The sequence below is a fragment of the Myxine glutinosa genome, chromosome 2 (assembly GCF_964187855.1).
Source record: "Myxine glutinosa chromosome 2, kmMyxGlut1.1, whole genome shotgun sequence".
Classification (NCBI taxonomy): Eukaryota; Metazoa; Chordata; class Myxini; order Myxiniformes; family Myxinidae; genus Myxine; species Myxine glutinosa.
In genome coordinates, this window is record NC_136262.1 from 138,214,619 (window position 1) to 138,233,936 (window position 19,318).

At 45.9% G+C, this 19,318-nt stretch overlaps 1 protein-coding gene across 7 annotated transcripts in view; it reads left to right on the forward strand.

Annotated features, from left to right (window-relative positions):
• The window catches only part of LOC137421222 (protein mono-ADP-ribosyltransferase PARP6), a 180,550-nt gene that overhangs the window by 130,057 nt on the left and 31,175 nt on the right, over positions 1 to 19,318 (forward strand). For all 7 annotated transcript variants that reach the window (XM_078771720.1, XM_068107055.2, XM_068107053.2 and 4 more), the window contains 2 exons: positions 16,494 to 16,561; positions 16,942 to 16,990. In XM_078771720.1, the coding sequence (XP_078627846.1) occupies positions 16,494 to 16,561; positions 16,942 to 16,990 (117 nt within the window). The remainder of the gene's footprint in view (positions 1 to 16,493; positions 16,562 to 16,941; positions 16,991 to 19,318) is intronic.

Consider the following 19,318-nt stretch of genomic DNA (forward strand, 5'->3'; position numbering starts at 1 on the left):
CTCAATCGTGTTTTTGTCGAGACTGTATCTATCTTTCGGTGTATGTACCTATAGCGTATCTTTTGGAAAATTTTCGGTGCTAATTTTTCGTACATGTATACACAATCGTCGGTTAATGGTATCGAGTATTCTGTGGCCTAGTACTCGTAGGCTTGGACTACCATACCGTCTCCGACCTTGTGGTTTGTTTTTCTCTCAGCGATTCGTCGAATGCGCTGAAATTATTTTCATTCACTGTTTTGTCCCAGTCGTTCACCCCGTACCTCCTTGTTTAATATCTGTACTCACAAAAAAAAAAAAAACCCCAAAAAAAAAAATTTCCTTCCCAGGTCTTATTCGTTTATTTGTTCTTTTTGTTCGTTCGTTCTTCGTTCGCGATCACGCGGTTAGAAATGTATAATCTCTCCCCTGAACAACTATTTTCTCTCATATATTCACCCTTTTCTTCTTTTCCTACAAAAGGATGCTTTCGTCTTGCTCACCAAATCTATTCATTCCAAAAAATATATTTAATACCATCTCTTACAGTTCCTCCTTTCTACATTCCCTAAACTATCCAGAACTCCACCCCTCCTCCAGTGTCCTCAAACGTATTTTTGACTCGAAGGTCTCAAACTCATTTTGCAAAAAATGTTTGTTTCCCATGAATCGTACACTTTTCAAAATCCAATCTCACCCCTCCCCTCCAAATCCTCCCCATCACCCATCCCTTTCAAATCTCCCCCCTTGCCCCTTCCCTCCCCTCCCTCCTAAACTCCCCCCACACCCCTCCCCTCCGAGACTCTCCCTCGCTCCTCCCCTCCTAGACTCCCCTCTCACCCCTCCTCCTCAAAGCATCCTCCCTGCTTCTTCCTCCTTCCAACTTTCACCTTCATCTCCCCAAACCTTCTGCCTTGCTCTTCCCCCTCCTCAAATAACACCTCACTGTGCCTCACCCAATCTCCATCAAACCTTTTGTCCGCCCCATTCTTCCCTTTCTCCAAGCTATTCTGAAATCTCTGACACACCTTCAACAGCTCTCCCTACCTCTTCCTCCTCTTCCACATCTTACCCTACCCCTCCCCCCCCTGTTCTGGACCCGATGCTCCCCCTTCCTCTTCATTAACGGTATGGACCTCAAACATCCGGGGCCTTCGCTCAAACTTGCGAAGATGTGATCTGCTGACCAGATGTGATCTGCTTAACAGAAACTTTCCTCCTTCATGATGTCTCTGATGCCTTGGTATCTCTCCCAGGTTACTCCCTCCTCCGGTATGATAGACCTGAGCCTCGTCCTGGAGGTGGGGTTGCTATCTTTATAAAAAACTCTCTTCCTCACTCGCCCTCCACTGCCCTCTCTCCACCTCACCCCCAGGAATACCTTTGGCTACGGCTTCCCCTTCGCTCCCACCTTTTGTTCATATGTGTGTTGTACCGTCCACCAATCAGCGATGACTCCATCTACATCTCACTGTCTGATAATATGGACCAACTTCTATCTACCCATCCCAACTCTCTCTTCCTCATATGTGGTGATTTCAATTGTCACCATGCCAGTTGGCTGGGTGTGGGTACCTCTCTCACCAGCCATGGCTCTTCAGCAAAGGACTTCTGCGACTCACTGGGACTGACACAATCTGTCAATTTCCCGACCCGGATCTCAGTCAACGGAGCATCTTCTCTTCTGGATTTGGTTATGACAAACTTCCCTGAAAATGTCTGCTGCTCTTCTTCTGCTCCAATCGGCTCATCTGATCATGTGCTTGTCAAAGTGGACATCTCTCTGACCATTCTCAGAGAGCCTCCTCAGCGTCGACGAGTCTGGCATTTCACTCAGGCCAACTGGCACGGTCTTCAAGCAGCCATCAATCATCTGGACTGGTCTCCCATCTCTACCGCCTCTGACATCAACTCATCCTGGGAATTCTTTCAAAGTAAATTGCTCTCTCTCATGCACAGATTTATACCATCTCGTCTTCAGTTGTCATACCCTTCCTCCCGTCCATGGTACACGGAATCTTGTGGTGAGGCTGTTGCCCTGAAACAACTTGCTTTCGTCTCCTGGAAAGCAAATCCAACGGAAGGAAATCTCATTTCCTTTCACAAAGCCCGAAACAACTGTGTGTCCACCCTCAGGAGAGCCAGGAAACAATATATCTCACCATTCTCAAGACCGAACTCTCTTATCTGTCTCCCTCTTCCAAATCCTGGTGGCGTCTCGTCAAATCTGTTTCTGGTGTTTGTTCCCCCTCCATCCCCTCCCTCACCTCAAACGGCTTAACTGCTGACTCCGCACGTGAAAAAGCTGAATGCCTCAACTCTGTGTTTGCCTCTAAATCTTGTGTCCCAAACCCATCCCTCTCTGTACCCACCGTACCCAGTCATACCCAGCTGCTCCTGGACTCTGTGTCCTTTCCTCCTGACAAGGTGGAAAAGTTTCTGTCAACCCTCGACTCTGATTCTGCAACTGGTCCTGACGGCATCAGCCCACGGGTCCTAAAATCATGTTCTTCTGCTCTTTCACTCCCTCTTTCTGTTCTCTTCACCCTCTCTTTTGCTCAAGGTCATCTGCCATCTGCTTGGAAATCAGCCAACATCACCGCTTTGCACAAAAAAGGTGCAAAAACAGATCCCAGCAACTACAGACCAATCAGCCTTCTCCCAATTATCAGCAAAGTCATGGAATCCATCATTGCTTCAGATATTAAATCTTTCCTCTTCTCCAATGGCTTGATCTCTGATCATCAATTTGGTTTCAGACCTGGTCACTCTACTCTGGACATGCTGCTTCTGCTTTCTCAACAATGGATGGAGGTCCTCAACGCCAAACAGGAAATTAGAGCTGTCTCCCTTGACATTTCACGTGCCTTCGATACGGTCTGGCACCCTGCTCTGCTCTCCAAACTCTCCTCCTTTGGTATCCATGGAAATCTCCACGCATGGCTGGCGGACTTCCTCTCTGGTCGTAGTCAACGTGTGGCCCTGAATGGGTTTCTCTCATCTCCTCTTCCTGTTCAGGCTGGAGTTCCCCAAGGTAGTGTTCTGGGCCCTGTGCTTTTTCTGGTCTTCATCAATGATCTCTCTGACTCTCTTGAAAATCCTCTCTATCTCTTTGCTGACGACTCTACTCTCTGTCGCTCCATTCCTCATCCCTCAGATCGGCAGTCTGCAGCCTCCTCACTCTCTGCAGACCTGGACAAAATCACAGACTGGTCAAACAAGTGGAACATGTCTTTCAATCCTGACAAATCTCACACTCTTACAATGTCTCTCCGAAAGGACCGACTGGACAACCCTCCCATCTACTTTCTCAACAATCCTCTCCAAGAAGTTCTGTCGCTCAAGCTTTTGGGTCTCACTATCTGCCATGATCTTTCTTGGGAAAACCACATTTCCAAGCTGGCCTCCAAAGCCAGTCGCCGACTGGGCATCCTCCGTCGTGCGAAGTCCTTCCTTGGCACACCTGAGCTCCTCACCACATACAAGGCTTTCATCCGCAGCTCAATGGAATACTGTTCCCCCCTCTGGGCTGGTGCTCCTGCCTCACACCTTGCTCGGCTTCACGCTGTTGAGGCCAAAGCTTTCAGAATCATTGGAATCTCCTGCGATGAAGTCAACGCCGAGGGCCTTTCACTCACTCACCGCAGGCAGGTTGGTGGTCTTTCTGTCTTCTACCGACTCCTCTCTGGCCTTGCTCCCCCAGCTCTCTCTGTGCTCTGTCCCCCCAATATTCCTTCAGGTCGCACAAGATCTGCCTGCAACCCTCTTCTGGTTAAACTGCCAAAGTCTAGGCTCTCTGCTCACCTTCACTGTTTCATTCCCCTTTTCTCCCGCCTCTGGAACAAACTCCCCCACTCCCTTCAATCCCACTCCTCCCTCCAGGTCTTTAAAACAGCTGTTCACCACCATCTCTTATCTTCCCCCATCGAAAACCTTGATCTTTTCTACCCCCGGTAATTCACCCCAGAGTCCTTGCAGTGTTCATATGTTTTAATCCTCTACCACCTCCCCCCAAGTCCTCCCGATGTCCCTGCTCTCAAATGTTGTGTTTGTGTCCTTCCCCCTCTCTTTTGTGTCCTTCCCCCTCTCTCCCCATCTTGTCTACCGCTCCCCTTGTTTTTTGTGTTTTGTGTGTCGGTTTGTCTTTTTGTGTGATTAATGTTAGCTCTTTCACGAGCCTCGATCTTGTATACAAAAAAAGAAAAAAAAGAAAAAAAGAAATAGACCAGCGAAGAAGAACGGCAAATGGGGAGAGAGGGCCAAAGGAGAGCAATTGCGACTGCACGCAATGAAAACCCAAGAGAGCTGCTGCTCCGAGCCAAGCGCGTGAATGTCGTGTCGCGCCCCCTTTTATGGCCTGGCCTGTGACGTCGGTCTCGGCGCGCCCTCTGATTGGTCGAGTGCTTCCCGCATCGGTACTGCTCGACCCCCTCCCTGCCCAGCCAACCGTCCTCCCGCGCGTGGCCCCCGGCCTTGCCACGAGGCCGTTCCAGGCCAGCTGGAGGTGTAGCCGGCTGCGGCCCATGCGGCGGTGCCCCGAACTGGCCACCTGCACGTTTTCTTCCAAAGTCCTTGTCAGGGAAGGGAATTTAATTACTGTGTGCAAACAGTAACAGTAACAAGTTAAACAGTAACTTGGAGGGGGAGGGGGGAGGGGAGGGGGAGGGGGAGGGTGAGAGGGGGAGGGGGAGGGGGAGAGGGGGGGAGAGGGGTGGGAGGGGGAGGAGAGGGGGAGGGGGAAAAGGGAGGGGGAGGGGGGAAAAGGGAGGGGGAGGGGAAAAAAGGGAGGGGGAGCGGAGAAGGGGAGAGGGTAGGGAGGAGGGGGAGGGGAGGGGGAAGGGGGAGGGAAGGGGAGGGCCAGTCAATCTCGATCTCGTTTGTTTTGAACGTGTGAATTACGTGCGAACGCGTAACTGTGAGTTTATGGCGGCAAGGAGCATCACGTGATCGCTCTGAGCAAATCAGCGCGCTGCTCTGCCACCTGATCAGATTCCGTGTATAATATTCCTCGCTGAAAGGCGCTGAGGTAAATATGAATAAAAAATATGGATCTCGTAAAGATGAAAGAAAAAAAAACCTATGTGGTGTGAATGGCAATGTTCCTCGCTGAAATGTGAAAAAACGCAATCACTTTTCGCTCTGAAATACGTGCGAACGCGTAACTGAGTTAATGGCGGCAAGGAACATCATGTGATCGTTCCGAGCGAATCAGCGCACTGCTCTGCCACCGCCTCAGATTCCGTGCATAATATTCCTCGCTGAAATGCGCTGAGGTAAAAATATGGTTAAAAAAAATATTATGAAATAATTTTTTGTAGGTCGGCCATGTTCTTCTCAGGCTCAATGGCCATGTCTATGCCAAATATCAAGCACGTGAGCCTCTCCGTTTAGGAGTCTATCGGTAACATTACACACACACAAACTGTGTTTTATATATATATATATATATGTCGAGATCGAAGACCTCAAGGGAAGGAAGAAGAAGAAGAATCAGAGGAAGAAGAACAACAATGTTTAATAAAATCGATTATATACACACGTGTGGAGCGAGGCTAGAGAATGCGCCGCCTACACGCAGCGGGCAATTCCTCAAGACACTCGCTGAAAAATAAGTGGAAAGGCATTTCATTTATAGCAAAATATTAGACAAGAATCTGCGCTAAAAACATAGCAATACAAGGCCATAAGGACAACATCTCCCATTGTCCCGTCCTACAGAAGGTCAAATTTAGACAACAAGATGTAAGCATAATGATAGGCTACGCTTTTTTTGGCTATCTATCTAAACATATCAGACCCGAGCACAGGCCGAAGTAAATATTCTTATACACTAGGCTAAATGGTAGATGAAGATTGGATACGTCCTTGGTTTAGGAGACATACTAAACACTACGAAGATATATAATTAATTATTCCCTTTGTGAAGGAGGCGTTTGGATGACATCTTTTTTCCTGTACGTGGGTCGAGAGCATTTTATCTACTGTTTGGCACATTCATTCAAGGACTAATTTACTAGGCTAAGGATCCACCCTGCACGTTGAGCCTCGAAACCACTTTTTGTCCACTCGCCTCTGCCTGCAGCTGAGTTCAAATCAGTTTTTTGAAGCACGATATATAATTTCAGATGTTATGATCAATTGAGTCATGGGGCTAAAACCCTAATGGCTGACAGTTCCTTCCTTTGTCTTGACAAGACACCTCCTTGGAAAGACACCAAATTCATCAATTAGTTACATGCCAGGCACGACATAGCGTCACGTATGCTCAAAGAGAGATACCGGCCCTAACTGGCCGTCTAACATTCAACGTATGAATTGTTAGCCATAATTCGCGACGACGGCGCCTGGTTTGAGATTGCTGCCGCCCGCCAGATTCCGAATCCACCCTCGCTGCGGCATAGGTGCGACCCGGTTGCCAGCCTGATTAAGGGGCCCTCTTTATGCAAGTGAGGTCCTCGCGAATCAGGGCAAACAATTGACGTTAAATGCCATCAAGCCCTGTACATGTGATTTGCTGGGTGGTGTATAATAATTTTTTTTAAAAAGAACGTACACTTTCTAAATCACAGATATAATCATCCCAACTAAAATCATAATCATTATCAGAATCCCAAGCATCAAATAGGTTCATCGATCACCCCATATACTCCTTCCTTTTCTACCAACAACATATCCAAAACCACTTGATTCTGCATCACCATCGTTTGCATATGCATTAATTCGTTTTCCAATTGTAGTTCTGCGATTCAGGTTTCGTTTCCAATTCGTTCCATTACTAATACGAGACTATCTATTTGCCAATCATTCATAATACATAAGAGGCGTTAGCCAGTACACGCAATGGGTTTTCCACACAAGTATCACAATCATCACAAACATCGATGCAGGCATTAGCCAGTAGCCCGTTCCCACATGGGATTTTCACAGTCATCACAAAAATCAATACAAAATTCTGAAGCGCTGGTCACATCTGCCTTGTTGAAGGACCCATTCAGATCGACGGCCTCTGTGGTCAAGATCATGGTTTTCCAACGGCGATTTCTTCATCGTCCATCCTGAAAAATACTTTCTTACACACACCATGATCAATTCCTAGCCCCCCGTCCCACTAATTGGCATTTAGTTACCTTATCTCTCAGATGGTTGGCTTATTCATAGCCGCATTTCCTGTGTCGTGTCTGGAAATTCAAATGCCATATTTACTTTCACCAATTTCCGAAAATTCCTTCCTTTTAATCATCTTCCCTACATTTAATAATACATGATTTACCAAATTTACCTTGGGAAAAATGGATCCCAGATAACAAGTCCCTCCCCACTGTTCGGGTAGGTATGGATATGCTTTATTTCCGCAAATAAACATTACTCCATGGGGTGGGATAAGGGCCGAGGCCATGCATTTACTGATCTCAACGCGGGTGGCGCTTGGTGTTCCCCAAGATATGGTTAGCTTGGTTACGTTATGCTGGGCTTGGTCATCTATGGTTATTACAAGGGGGCCTTCCTTTTCTCTCCATCTGGTGTCGGATGGCAGGGTATGGGTACATTCCGAGGTTCCCATCTGAACGTGTCCCTTTCCTATAAGACACACCCGTCCCTTTTGCTCTGTCACCCAGACTGGATCAGGTGGTTTGTCTAACAAAGCCTGCTTAATGGGTGGGGTATATCGAAACTCCCGGGAACACACTGCCTGCGATTTTGGGCCTATCAGTTCCAAGGTTGTGGTCAGACATGGGGTACGCAAGGGTCCTGAGCACATATCTCGTAGGGACAGGGGTAGCACTACCATTTCTATCCCTGTCGTACTGGTGTGGGGAAAATGCATGCACACCCAACACCGTGATCGGTTCTGTACTTTCGCCATTGCACGGGTCACAGTCCAATACGTATTTTCCTTTGGCTTTTTCTTGCTTTCGATCCGTGGGTGCGGAATTAATATGTGTGAAATGCATGGTGGCCTATAATCGTAGGGGGAGCTCTGTGACGTCATGAATTCACATTGTAGTAATCGCTTGCTTCAAACGACTGAGGGCAGCAAAACCTGTCTAAACCTACTGCCATTTAACGACGCTTCCCAGATGACGGCTCCCATACACCATTCTGGCACAAAATTGTTGCATCCCACAGATGCCACGATTATTTGAACAAACTCATTTTCCTAATCCACCCTTTCAATTTTCATTTCAATTTAAAGTCAATCCAATGTCCTCTAATCCCTCTCTCATGTCCCCAGTGCTGGCAAAGCTGTAAATTAAACTAAATGTGATTGCCACCCCTAACAGGCGGTGGTGCAGCATCCTCGATCTGTGGTGGTGCGTTTGAGGTGTCTGTGTTTGTGGGTATGGCCAACTTACAATGTGTGGCATGTACTCAGGACGACTTGCCCTCACAAAACACCGCTGTTGGTGTGATCAGAAGAACTTGGTGGCCCCGTCCATCTTGGTTCGAGCGCAGTCTTACGGGTGAAAACATGTCATCTATGCAAAACTTTAAAAAAAACATGTCATCCATGATAAGTAATTCAAGTGCTGCCATATCCGTTGTTGGCTGATGCCGTTGACATATAGCGCACGAGCGACAGACCATGGTAACCACAGTCGAAAGGCCTGGTGCTGCCCAGGTGGAAGTGACCTGCCTCATCACCTCACCCCCCTATGGCACACATGGCCATTTGGATGCGCCATGCGTGCCAACCATGGCAATAAAGCTCGCGGTGCCACGGGTTTGTCATTAATCGTCCACATTTGTCCTTCTGCGGGGCGTTGAGCTCCCAATTTAATCCAATTTTTGATGTTCTACGTTTGAGGCCGCGGCTTGTAATTGTATTACATCGAATTCTGTAGGTGCGGATGTCGGAACGTCTGTCTGGGCAGTCGCTTTAGCGCCCTGTTTGCGCGTAACTACTGGCATATTATACCCAATCTGTTGGTTTGCCGCTCGTGCTGCTGCTTCGTCGGCTCGGGCATTTCCACGGGCCACAGCGTCGTCTGTACGCTGGTGACCTCGGCATTTAACTACAGCTATTTCACGTGGAAGCATAATACTATGAAGCAGATTTCGCACTAGGTCCCCATTTTTGATGAGTGTTCCCGCTGAAGTGAGAAACCCTCTCATTTTCCATATGGCCCCTTTGTCGTGGACCACTCCGTGTGCGTATGCCGAGTCTGTATAAATTGTCACTGCTTTTTCCTCGCTTACTTCGCACGCTCTCGTGAGTGCGTACAGTTCAGCTTGTTGTGCTGACCAGGTGGGCGGGAGGCGGCCGCTTTCGACCGTCTCCGTATCCGAGCATACTGCGTACCCAGCTAACAGAGATCCGTCCCAAGCCCGTTTGGCTGAGCCATCGACGTAATAGGTGTAATCGGCTTCGTGTAGCGGAGTGTCCTGTAGGTCTGGCCTCACTGTTGATATTAATTGCACCACGTCCGTACAAACGTGCGGGACTCCCTCCTCCTTTGTTGGCAAAAGTGTCGCTGGGTTGAGAACGGTACACCGCATCACCGTCACGTTGGGTGCCATAATTAATGCTGTTTCGTATTGCATCAGCCGAGTGGCTGTGAGATGCTGCGTGTTTCGCTGTTGTACTAGTGTATGGACACAATGCGGTACCTGTAAAAGGACCGGATGTCCCATAACTATGTCGGCCGTCCGCTCAACTGCATATCGGGCAGCCGCCACGGCTTGTAAACACAGCGGAAAGCCTTGTTCTACCGCATCAAGCTTTTTGCTGAAATAGGCTACTGGACGTTCCCTATCTCCATGAGTCTGAGTTAATACGGATTGTGCGAATCCCCCTACTGCATGGGTGAAAAGTGTGAAGGCCTTTTTATAATCGGGAAGGCCTAAGGTTGGGGCCGTTATCAGGGCTCGTTTGAGTCCTTCGTAGCAGCGTATTCGACTGTCCGTCCAGTTCACCATCCGTGGCTGGTCGTTTTTCGTCGCCTCATATAGAGGTTTTGCTAATAACGCATAGTCAATTATCCATGTACGACAGTACCCTGCCATTCCCAAAAATCGCAACGAACACACTAACTCTTCACTGTTATCCTTCACTTCACTTCAAAATTTCACTGTTATCCTATCAATACCTGGACAATTTTTTCCTTTCCTTCCTAGATACGCGAATTTCACATCAGTATAAACCCACTGGAAAAATTATCTGAAAAATAACTAGCCTCCCAAAAGCATTTCCCTGCAAGAGCGGGGTTAGCCTTGCGGTCCACATGACAATCTTTTTTATTTTGCTCTATCACCTCCCTTTGAGCAATAATTTAATTGGTGTGATTCCCATTTACCCACTCCTGGTGGAGTTCTGTTCACCTGGTCTGCAGAGCCGTGATCCAATCTTCACCAGCCCCCAATCACCTTCTTATCACAAAACAACAGTCCATAACTAACCACTTTTCTTTATTTCCCGTCTTTTCCATCAACTTTTATAATCTTTTCCCCTCCCTTTCTTAGCAAACCTTGCAAAGTCACTTGTCATTGACAAATGATCCATCTAATTTGACTTTCCATTTATCATCTTCGCACTTTCCACGACATTCTTCTCACTTACTTTAAACCTTTTCTTCAGACACAACCCACATGAGTTATGAATACAATTTCCCCTTCCAGGCACGTGTCTAGCCACTCACAAAGTGTCCATAAGACAACGTCATCATATTTCACAGAACTCCACCACTCTATTAAATCCTAAACATGCCCAATGGGCAATCCACGAAAAAATCAAAGCATTTTCAGTCCCCTTTTTCCCATATACTAGTCAATGTAAGTCAGCCAAACATAAACAAAGAGGTTCCAGCGAGTTGTGACCTCCATAACTCTAAACAACTCCGCTGGCACCTTTTAAAACAAACTTTCCCAGTCACTTACTAAAATAAAGTGCAGCTCTTGTCCGTAGATATACGTTAACCAAGGTTACATGAGACTTGACAACAATAGAATTTGGCTACCTACAGAAAAAGTACCTGCACAACACATTTACAAACCAATTCGTCCCCTCGTATTAGGGAACGTCACAAATGTTCCACCACAATTTACAGCAGGTGACCACCCACCTGCCTTCTGTCGAAGTCCAGTTCAATTTCCATTCACAGACAGACAGACAGACGAACCCCCAACGTACTAACAGGATGGTCTCACAGAGGCCATTCCATTCAAATCTGTAGGCTGCCACGATTCTTCCCGCCAGGACACACTATCATAGTCCCCATAGTCACACGACACGTCAGCAGACACAGTGAATGACATTCAACATCATAGCAAACGCCGCAGAAACTGCTCCTCCTTGATCCATATCTGCAGACGCAGTCAGACACACCCAGTTGGACAGACAGACTGGCTCCACATTACAACTGCAAACATCCGAAATGACAACAGCTAACACCAAATATTTATTGTCCCCCTTTCAGGGAAGTCAAATCAACCACCATTAAAGCACAAAACCGAAAACGACCATATACTCAGAGTATATGCCATATACTCAGAGTGAGACCCGAAAATCAAGCAGACAGACCGACAATCGAACCTGTCTTTCGACACTGCCGAACGACAAGTTCGCAGACACTGAGGGAGTGACATTCGACCCCCAGTAGATACCGCGGACACCGCTTTGGTCCGCACCAGCAACTCCCTCAAAATCAGTGTTCAGAGACATGACTCCATAGACAGCCAGAAAGCCAGACAAAAGCCAAAGGAAAATACGGACACACACACAGAGATTAATATATTTTTACAGATTAATATACAGAGATTTATAGATTAATATAAACAATTAATATATTGTCCACATTCATCTTGGTCAACCCAACCCATTCTGGCTCTCCCCAAGAGCTCCGTGTCCGGACAGACAGACAGATAAACGGACCGGGTGAAACCATAACCATCCATCCTTCCGATTGGACTCACGTCAGCATCACATGTCATTTTTGCCTTCATTCAACGCATTCTGTCATCCCACGTCGGCCAAATACAAGCCCCAGCCATGCCGTTGAATAAACACCCTGTCGGTCGACAGCCTATTATTTTTGACTTTCACTCCCATTCTCCCTTGCTACATCTGGAGAGCCGTTAATGTGGGGATGTAATTGAACACTTGTTTTAAAGCCCTGTCTACACATGCTCTCCATAACATTCTCATTATTCCCTGCCAATTTTACTCATCCGGATTGCCCAACGCCCGCAGGCAATTTGGGGAATCCCTTGTCAGTCAATGACACACATCAATGACACACACACAATAAACACAAATACACGCTGCAATGACAGATCATTCTTTCCCTTATATACAAATACCATCATTCTCCATACAATACAGTATAAATTCATGCACACTCATGCACACTTCAATCCTACTTACCTGTGAACTCTAACACATCCAGTGCGTAGCTTAACTTAAAATACTCATTATTCTACCTTTCTTGGGCTAGTCCCTCCTGGTAGTCCTAAGATCGGGTCGCCCCCCGATCCCTAACCTTAAACGCAGTTCTCACGCCGGAGTAACTTAACACCTATTATCTATCACCCACATATGGGTCTACCTGCTTCTCACGCAGGAAGCTTACCTTACCTCCTTATCCCGGGCGCCCTGTATAATCGATTCATTACCCACTGCTGCTCTGATTTATACTAAATTTGGTTCGGAATGCAAGCCATGTGGAACAGCCGACAGAGGTCCACACGTGTCCAAAGTAAGGCGGGAGGCTTCAATTTTGAGGTGCAAAAATGCGTACCCACCAAATTAGATGCCGGCAGGCCTCCCTCCCGACCTGGAACGTGAGGATCCACCTCGTCTGCACACTTGGATGTATCCCACTTCTGACACCAAAATTGTCGAGATCGAAGACCTCAAGGGAAGGAAGAAGAAGAAGAATCAGAGGAAGAAGAACAACAATGTTTAATAAAATCGATTATATACACACGTGTGGAGCGAGGCTAGAGAATGCGCCGCCTACACGCAGCGGGCAATTCCTCAAGACACTCGCTGAAAAATAAGTGGAAAGGCATTTCATTTATAGCAAAATATTAGACAAGAATCTGCGCTAAAAACATAGCAATACAAGGCCATAAGGACAACATCTCCCATTGTCCCGTCCTACAGAAGGTCAAATTTAGACAACAAGATGTAAGCATAATGATAGGCTACGCTTTTTTTGGCTATCTATCTAAACATATCAGACCCGAGCACAGGCCGAAGTAAATATTCTTATACACTAGGCTAAATGGTAGATGAAGATTGGATACGTCCTTGGTTTAGGAGACATACTAAACACTACGAAGATATATAATTAATTATTCCCTTTGTGAAGGAGGCGTTTGGATGACATCTTTTTTCCTGTACGTGGGTCGAGAGCATTTTATCTACTGTTTGGCACATTCATTCAAGGACTAATTTACTAGGCTAAGGATCCACCCTGCACGTTGAGCCTCGAAACCACTTTTTGTCCACTCGCCTCTGCCTGCAGCTGAGTTCAAATCAGTTTTTTGAAGCACGATATATAATTTCAGATGTTATGATCAATTGAGTCATGGGGCTAAAACCCTAATGGCTGACATATATATATATATATATATATATATATATATATACTCATTCGATCATATACTCATTCGATATATATATATATATATATATATATATATATATATATATATATATATATATATATATATATATATACTCATTGTACTCATTGTACTCATTCGATCACAACGCCCCTCGGGCTAACCAACAAACAGCCATAAACGCCCGACGGAAACCCAGCACATTTGCCAATCGGCAAGTAAACCCCGATGTCATCCGAACATTCCCGAACAGAGATTAAACTCCGCCCCCCGACGACTCATAATGGAGAGACCACGGTCCGAGCTTCATGATTGGTGGAGGCATGATGGGGTGATGGGCAAGGCGATTGGTATAGAGTAAAGCCATCGTCGAACATTTGAGAGCGAGGAGAGCAAAAAAAGCCGTCTCTCCATTTTGGTCTCTTCTCTTGGTACTGGCGTTCATGAAAGCGGTCGCATTCTCTTCTTCTGGATCATGGGATTCATAGTGGCCGGTCGCATTTGCCGCTCTCTCTCCTTTGTTCTGGCTTGGTCGCGGGTAGTGGCGCACCTTTGGCTCGTGTGCGCTTGTGGGGAAGAGACTGAACAAGAGAGGTTCGGGGCAGTCGGCATTGCAAGAATACCTCACGCTGGGATGTTGAGGAGCGCGACTTCGCGCCATTTTTGTGCACTTCCCGTGTGGTGGTTTGGAGGCGACGAACATTTACAAACCCTTGGTTGAACTGCAAAGCTGAGTGCCGACCGATTACCAAATCATTTTATTTTATTTTATTTCTCCCGGTGTATGTAATTGAGTCCGCTGGAGGGTCCCTCACCTTAGCCTATTCCTATTAGTTTTTACCTCAACATTTTAATTGTCTTTTCATTTATTTTCATTAAATCATTATTTGTTGATTTTCAATTTATTGTCCTTTTCGTCTCTTTGTTCTGAGAGTTCGGATTAACCCTGTGTCGGCTGTCCGATCAGGTAAGGCTTCGGGCTTTCCCGCGCGCTCCAAAGACAATCCCGCCAAGGTTCGAAGTATGCTTTAGAGTTAAAGCTCGTTTCGGTCATCCATCACCCAGGGGTCATAACCCCGGGGACACGACAATATATACACTACATGACCAAAAGTATGCGGACACCCGAGCATCACACATCTCATTCCAAAATCATGGACATTAATATGCAGTTGGTCCCCTCCTTTGCTGCAATAACAGCCTCCACTCTTCTGGGAAGGCTTTCCACTAGATGTCGGGACATTGCTGCGGGGATTTGCTTCCATTCAGCCACAAGAGCAGTAGTGAGGTCGGGCATTGATGTTGGGCAATTAGGCCTGGCTCGCAATCGGCATTCCAATTCATCCAAAAGGTGTTTGATGGGGGTGAGGTCCGGGCTCTGTGCAGGGCAGTGAAGTTCTTCCACACTGATCTCGACAAACCATTTCTGTATGGACCTCGCTTTGAGCATGGGGGCATTGTCATGCTGAAACTGGAAAGGGCCTTCCCCAAACTGTTGCCACAAAGTTGGAAGCACACAATCGTATAGAATGCTATTGTATGCTGTAGCTTTAAGATTTCCCTTCACTGGAACTAAGGGGCCTAGCCCGAACCATGAAAAACAGCCCCAGACCATTATTCCTCCTCCATCAAACTTTACAGTTGGCACTATGCATTCGGGCAGGTAGCGTTCTCCTGGCATCCCCCAAACCTATATTCGTCTGTTGGACTGCCAGATAGTGAAGCGTGATTCATCACTCCAGAGAACGTGTTTCCACTGCTCCAGAGTCAAATGGCGACGAGCTTTACACCACTCCAGCCAACGCTTGGCATTGTGCATGATGATCTTAGCCTTGTGTACGGCTGCTCAGCCATGGAAACTCATTTCATGAAGCTCCTGATGAACAGTTGTTGTGCTGACGCTGCTTCCAGGGGCATTTTGGAACTCGGTAGTGAGTTTTTCAACCGAGGACAGACGATTTTTACACGCTACTCGCTTCAGCACTCGGCGGTCCTGTTCTGAGCAGCTTGTGTGGCCTACCACTTCGCTGCTGAGCTGTTATTGCTCCTAGACGTTTACACTTCACAATAACAGCAATCACAGTTGAGCGGGGCAGCTCGAGCAGGGCAGAAATTTGATGAACTGACTGTTGGAAAGGTGGCATCCCATGACGGTGCCACGTTGAAAGTCACTGATCTCTTCAGTTTACAGTCGTACATTTAGCTGATAACAGAATGAGCAGAATAATTCTGTGGATTATTCAGAGTATTGGATATTGCACATGATGGGACTGAACAAATATAACCTTCTATTGTCCAGGATGCAGCAAATGCAGTCGATTTAACATTAACATTAGCAATGATCACTGGACTGTGACAAAGCATATGATGTTCATGTGTGAACAGCATTGAGAAACGTGTGTGTTATGCCACTGTGTGGAGTTGCCTCGTCAATGTCTCAATCCATGTATGAACAATATTCCTGCTATATTTCCATGGAGAGACGTGATTGCTACTCGTAATGTAAATCAATTGTTATGTGGAATACAGCACTGCATGGAATGTAAGTTTAATGTTAAGTTGAATGCAGTGAACTTAAAGCATTTGATTTAATGGAACAAATGGAACAAGACAGCATTACTCATCTCATTGCAGTTCACCTGATCACCATCTTAATGGGGCTTCACTATATTTGCTTATTATTATCCATTGAGCGTTTTTCATTTGCCAGTCATAAGTGTTACATTCCTGCAATTGTCCAAGTCAGAAACACTGCATTCCAGTGTATTTTCAAATGCCTGTGATTTCAAAGTTTCCGAGTCACGTTGATTATGATTTGCCATTTCTGAGCTGCAAGGATGTCATGTACGCAGCAGAGATTTTGTGTATAGAATAAAATCAAAAGTCATACAGTTTAATGTTTTTTTAAACCTGTCTTGATGAAGGTTTGTTGTTGTTTAACTTTGAAGGGCTCTTACATGGATATCAAAAAACAAATGGACAAGCAGGATCATCTGGCCCACCCTCTCCTGCAGTGGTAAGGATCTGATGACCCATTTACTCTAATGAAGAGTTAACGCCTGAAAGACGGCTTTTCTTTCCTTCTCATGACAGTTAGCATACCTCGATCAACATTCCCTCGATTCCATCAGTTGGTACGATGACCCTGATTTCAACCTCGGATTTTGACAATTCAACATTGACCTGGCTTGCAGTGGCTGGCTCATTGTTTTTCCTTGGTAAACGCATAGTATGTGATGCAGTGCAAGTTAAAGTTTTGTAGTTTACTTAATTGCACATTTTGGCTCTAAAAGTATAAAAATAAAAACTCACATCCTGTCTATTCCTGTGATTGCATCAGCCTTTTGTACAGTTGCTGGGAATAGGAAGTGCTCAATATACCTTGTCCCCATGCAGGGTGATTTCCAGCAACCGTTCACATATTGTGAAACTGCATAGCAGCCGGGTGAGTTGCTTTCTCCGACGTCATCTCAGCAGCTTCTTGTGAATATATATAGATACTGCTATCTCTGGCGTGATTTAAACTTTATTAGGAGAACTAGCAACAGTACCCGCCCTATGGGCGGGGCTTCAATTGGGAGGCCCAAATGAAAAGGCAAAAATATCAGAAATTGAAGGCTTTTTCATTTTAAACGATTCATATAAACATCCGTTAAATCATATCACACGCAAATCATCAAAATCTAAACAGTATCTTTAGAATTTCAATAAAAGCCACATCACTGTTCATATCGGTAAATATTATTCCATCGTGTTTGGAAAAAAAGGAAAATTGGAAAAATTGGAAATTGGAAAAACAATATAGCCTATTTTACTCCAGGGGGTCCCAGGATTACCCACCCAAAATTTCGTTGCGATCGGTTCAGCCGTTTTTGCGGTACCTGGGAACGGGCAGGCGGACGGACATTTGGTGAATTATAGTAAGATAGTAGGCTGGCAGGACGGTTCACAAGTAGTGTACTCGCTTTTGAGGCAACTTTTCCGAGTTTGCTTCCCACCCGATGTATAAATGGCACCCTGGTGATCGCAGACAGGGTGCAGTGTCAATGAGTATGCCATCCTTCAAAGGCTGTCTGATTGGCTTATCTGCTATACACCTGCCTACCTGTTGAATAATTGCCATCACACCAGCAGTAACAATTACTTGCATCTAGCAGGTATTTTAAGACCATCTCTCCCTCACCATGCATGTGCACCTCTGAACCTGTGGGAGAGTGTCTGTGGAATTGGTGTTGAAACGAAAGGATTGTAACATGTTGTGTGTGTGATCCAACAATGTCTAAAGCCACCCGAAGCAACCGGTGCAATAAAACATTATTGAGACACATATACACGTTCCAGGCATTAAGTCCTCAAGTCTTGCCATTTTGTACACTGTAATTATTGTCACATTTACTTTTCAATTAGTCAGTATCGAAGTTTCGATATCAGATGGCATTGTCCAAAAAAAGCAACAGTTGGACTTCCTATATGAAATTAAGTTTGCTTTCAGGGTTTAACAGTGTTTACATCGTCATCCTATTTTAGGGATACGTGTGCATAGCACTGATAATAATTTCTTTTTTAAAATACTGTTGTAAAATTAATCCATGTGCAAAAAGATTGAATGTTGCGCAAAATTGCGTGGAGTTATGTACTAAAATATGTTATATACTAAAATATGATGAGTTGTACACAAACTGTTAAAGCAGAGTAGACAGGTTTGCTTTTAGAATTCCACTGTGCTTTTCAAAAGTGTAGGCCATTGTGTGACAAAGTGTGTCCCATTGCGTACAAATTGTGAACATTGTGTACCCTGGACAAATTCCAACATGCTGTGACTTACAAGGACATTGCACCAACAGCCTGGCTGCACCTGAGCAATGCAACCAGTCGTCCAAATTCACGGTTTGATCCTGCTCATATATGCATTTGCCAGAGACACACAGAGACAACGGTACAGTCAGTGGTCGAATTACTTTTATAAATTATTAGAACCAATAGAAAATTAGAATGGCACTTGGTAGATCGTATACCTCCGCCAGGTTGAACAGTTTACCAGGTTTGCCAGGTTTATCAGTTTGCCAGGTTTAGTTGTGTATCCCGCTCATAGGCCAGATGTGTATCAGGACCTAAAACGACTTTGCCAGGTGGGAAAGCCATTTCCCTATGCCATTTATAAAGATGAGCAGAACCTGAAAAGTAAAATAAAATACATTAATCGTTTCTATTTTGCACCCTCTAAGCTTGGTACTGAGTTGGTTTACCAATGGGGGGCCTTTTGATTGTGACTTGCGACCCTCAAGTGTAACGGGGTCGATAGGATCTGAGGGGACTAAGGGTTCTAATACTGGGGTCTTGGGAATCTTTATGGTATTGGGGGTATTATGGGTCTTAATGGGTAGTGCATGCTCCCTCGAAGCACCAATGCGAGTGCACCAGTTACACCGAGGGGCACACGGCAGAAAAGATTTGCGGACAATAATATGTCCAGTCTGTCACAATTCAGGTGAAATCAAGACATGGCACGAGGCAGAAGGAAGGGAGGGGAACCGCCTTTAGAGGCCATTTCCCCCCGCAGAGCAGGGGTTGGTCTTTTTCGGGCACCGTGGTCCCCTTTTTGAAGCAATGTTTTATGGCCGGATGCCCTTCCTGCCGCCAACCCTGTTAGTCACCTCGTGCGACACACAGGGAATTACCAGTGAACTGGTACTCAATTAGCTGACCTCGGAAGGATGACAGGCTGAGTCAACCCCCCTGGCATTAATTCAGCGATCGACCGGAATTCGAACCC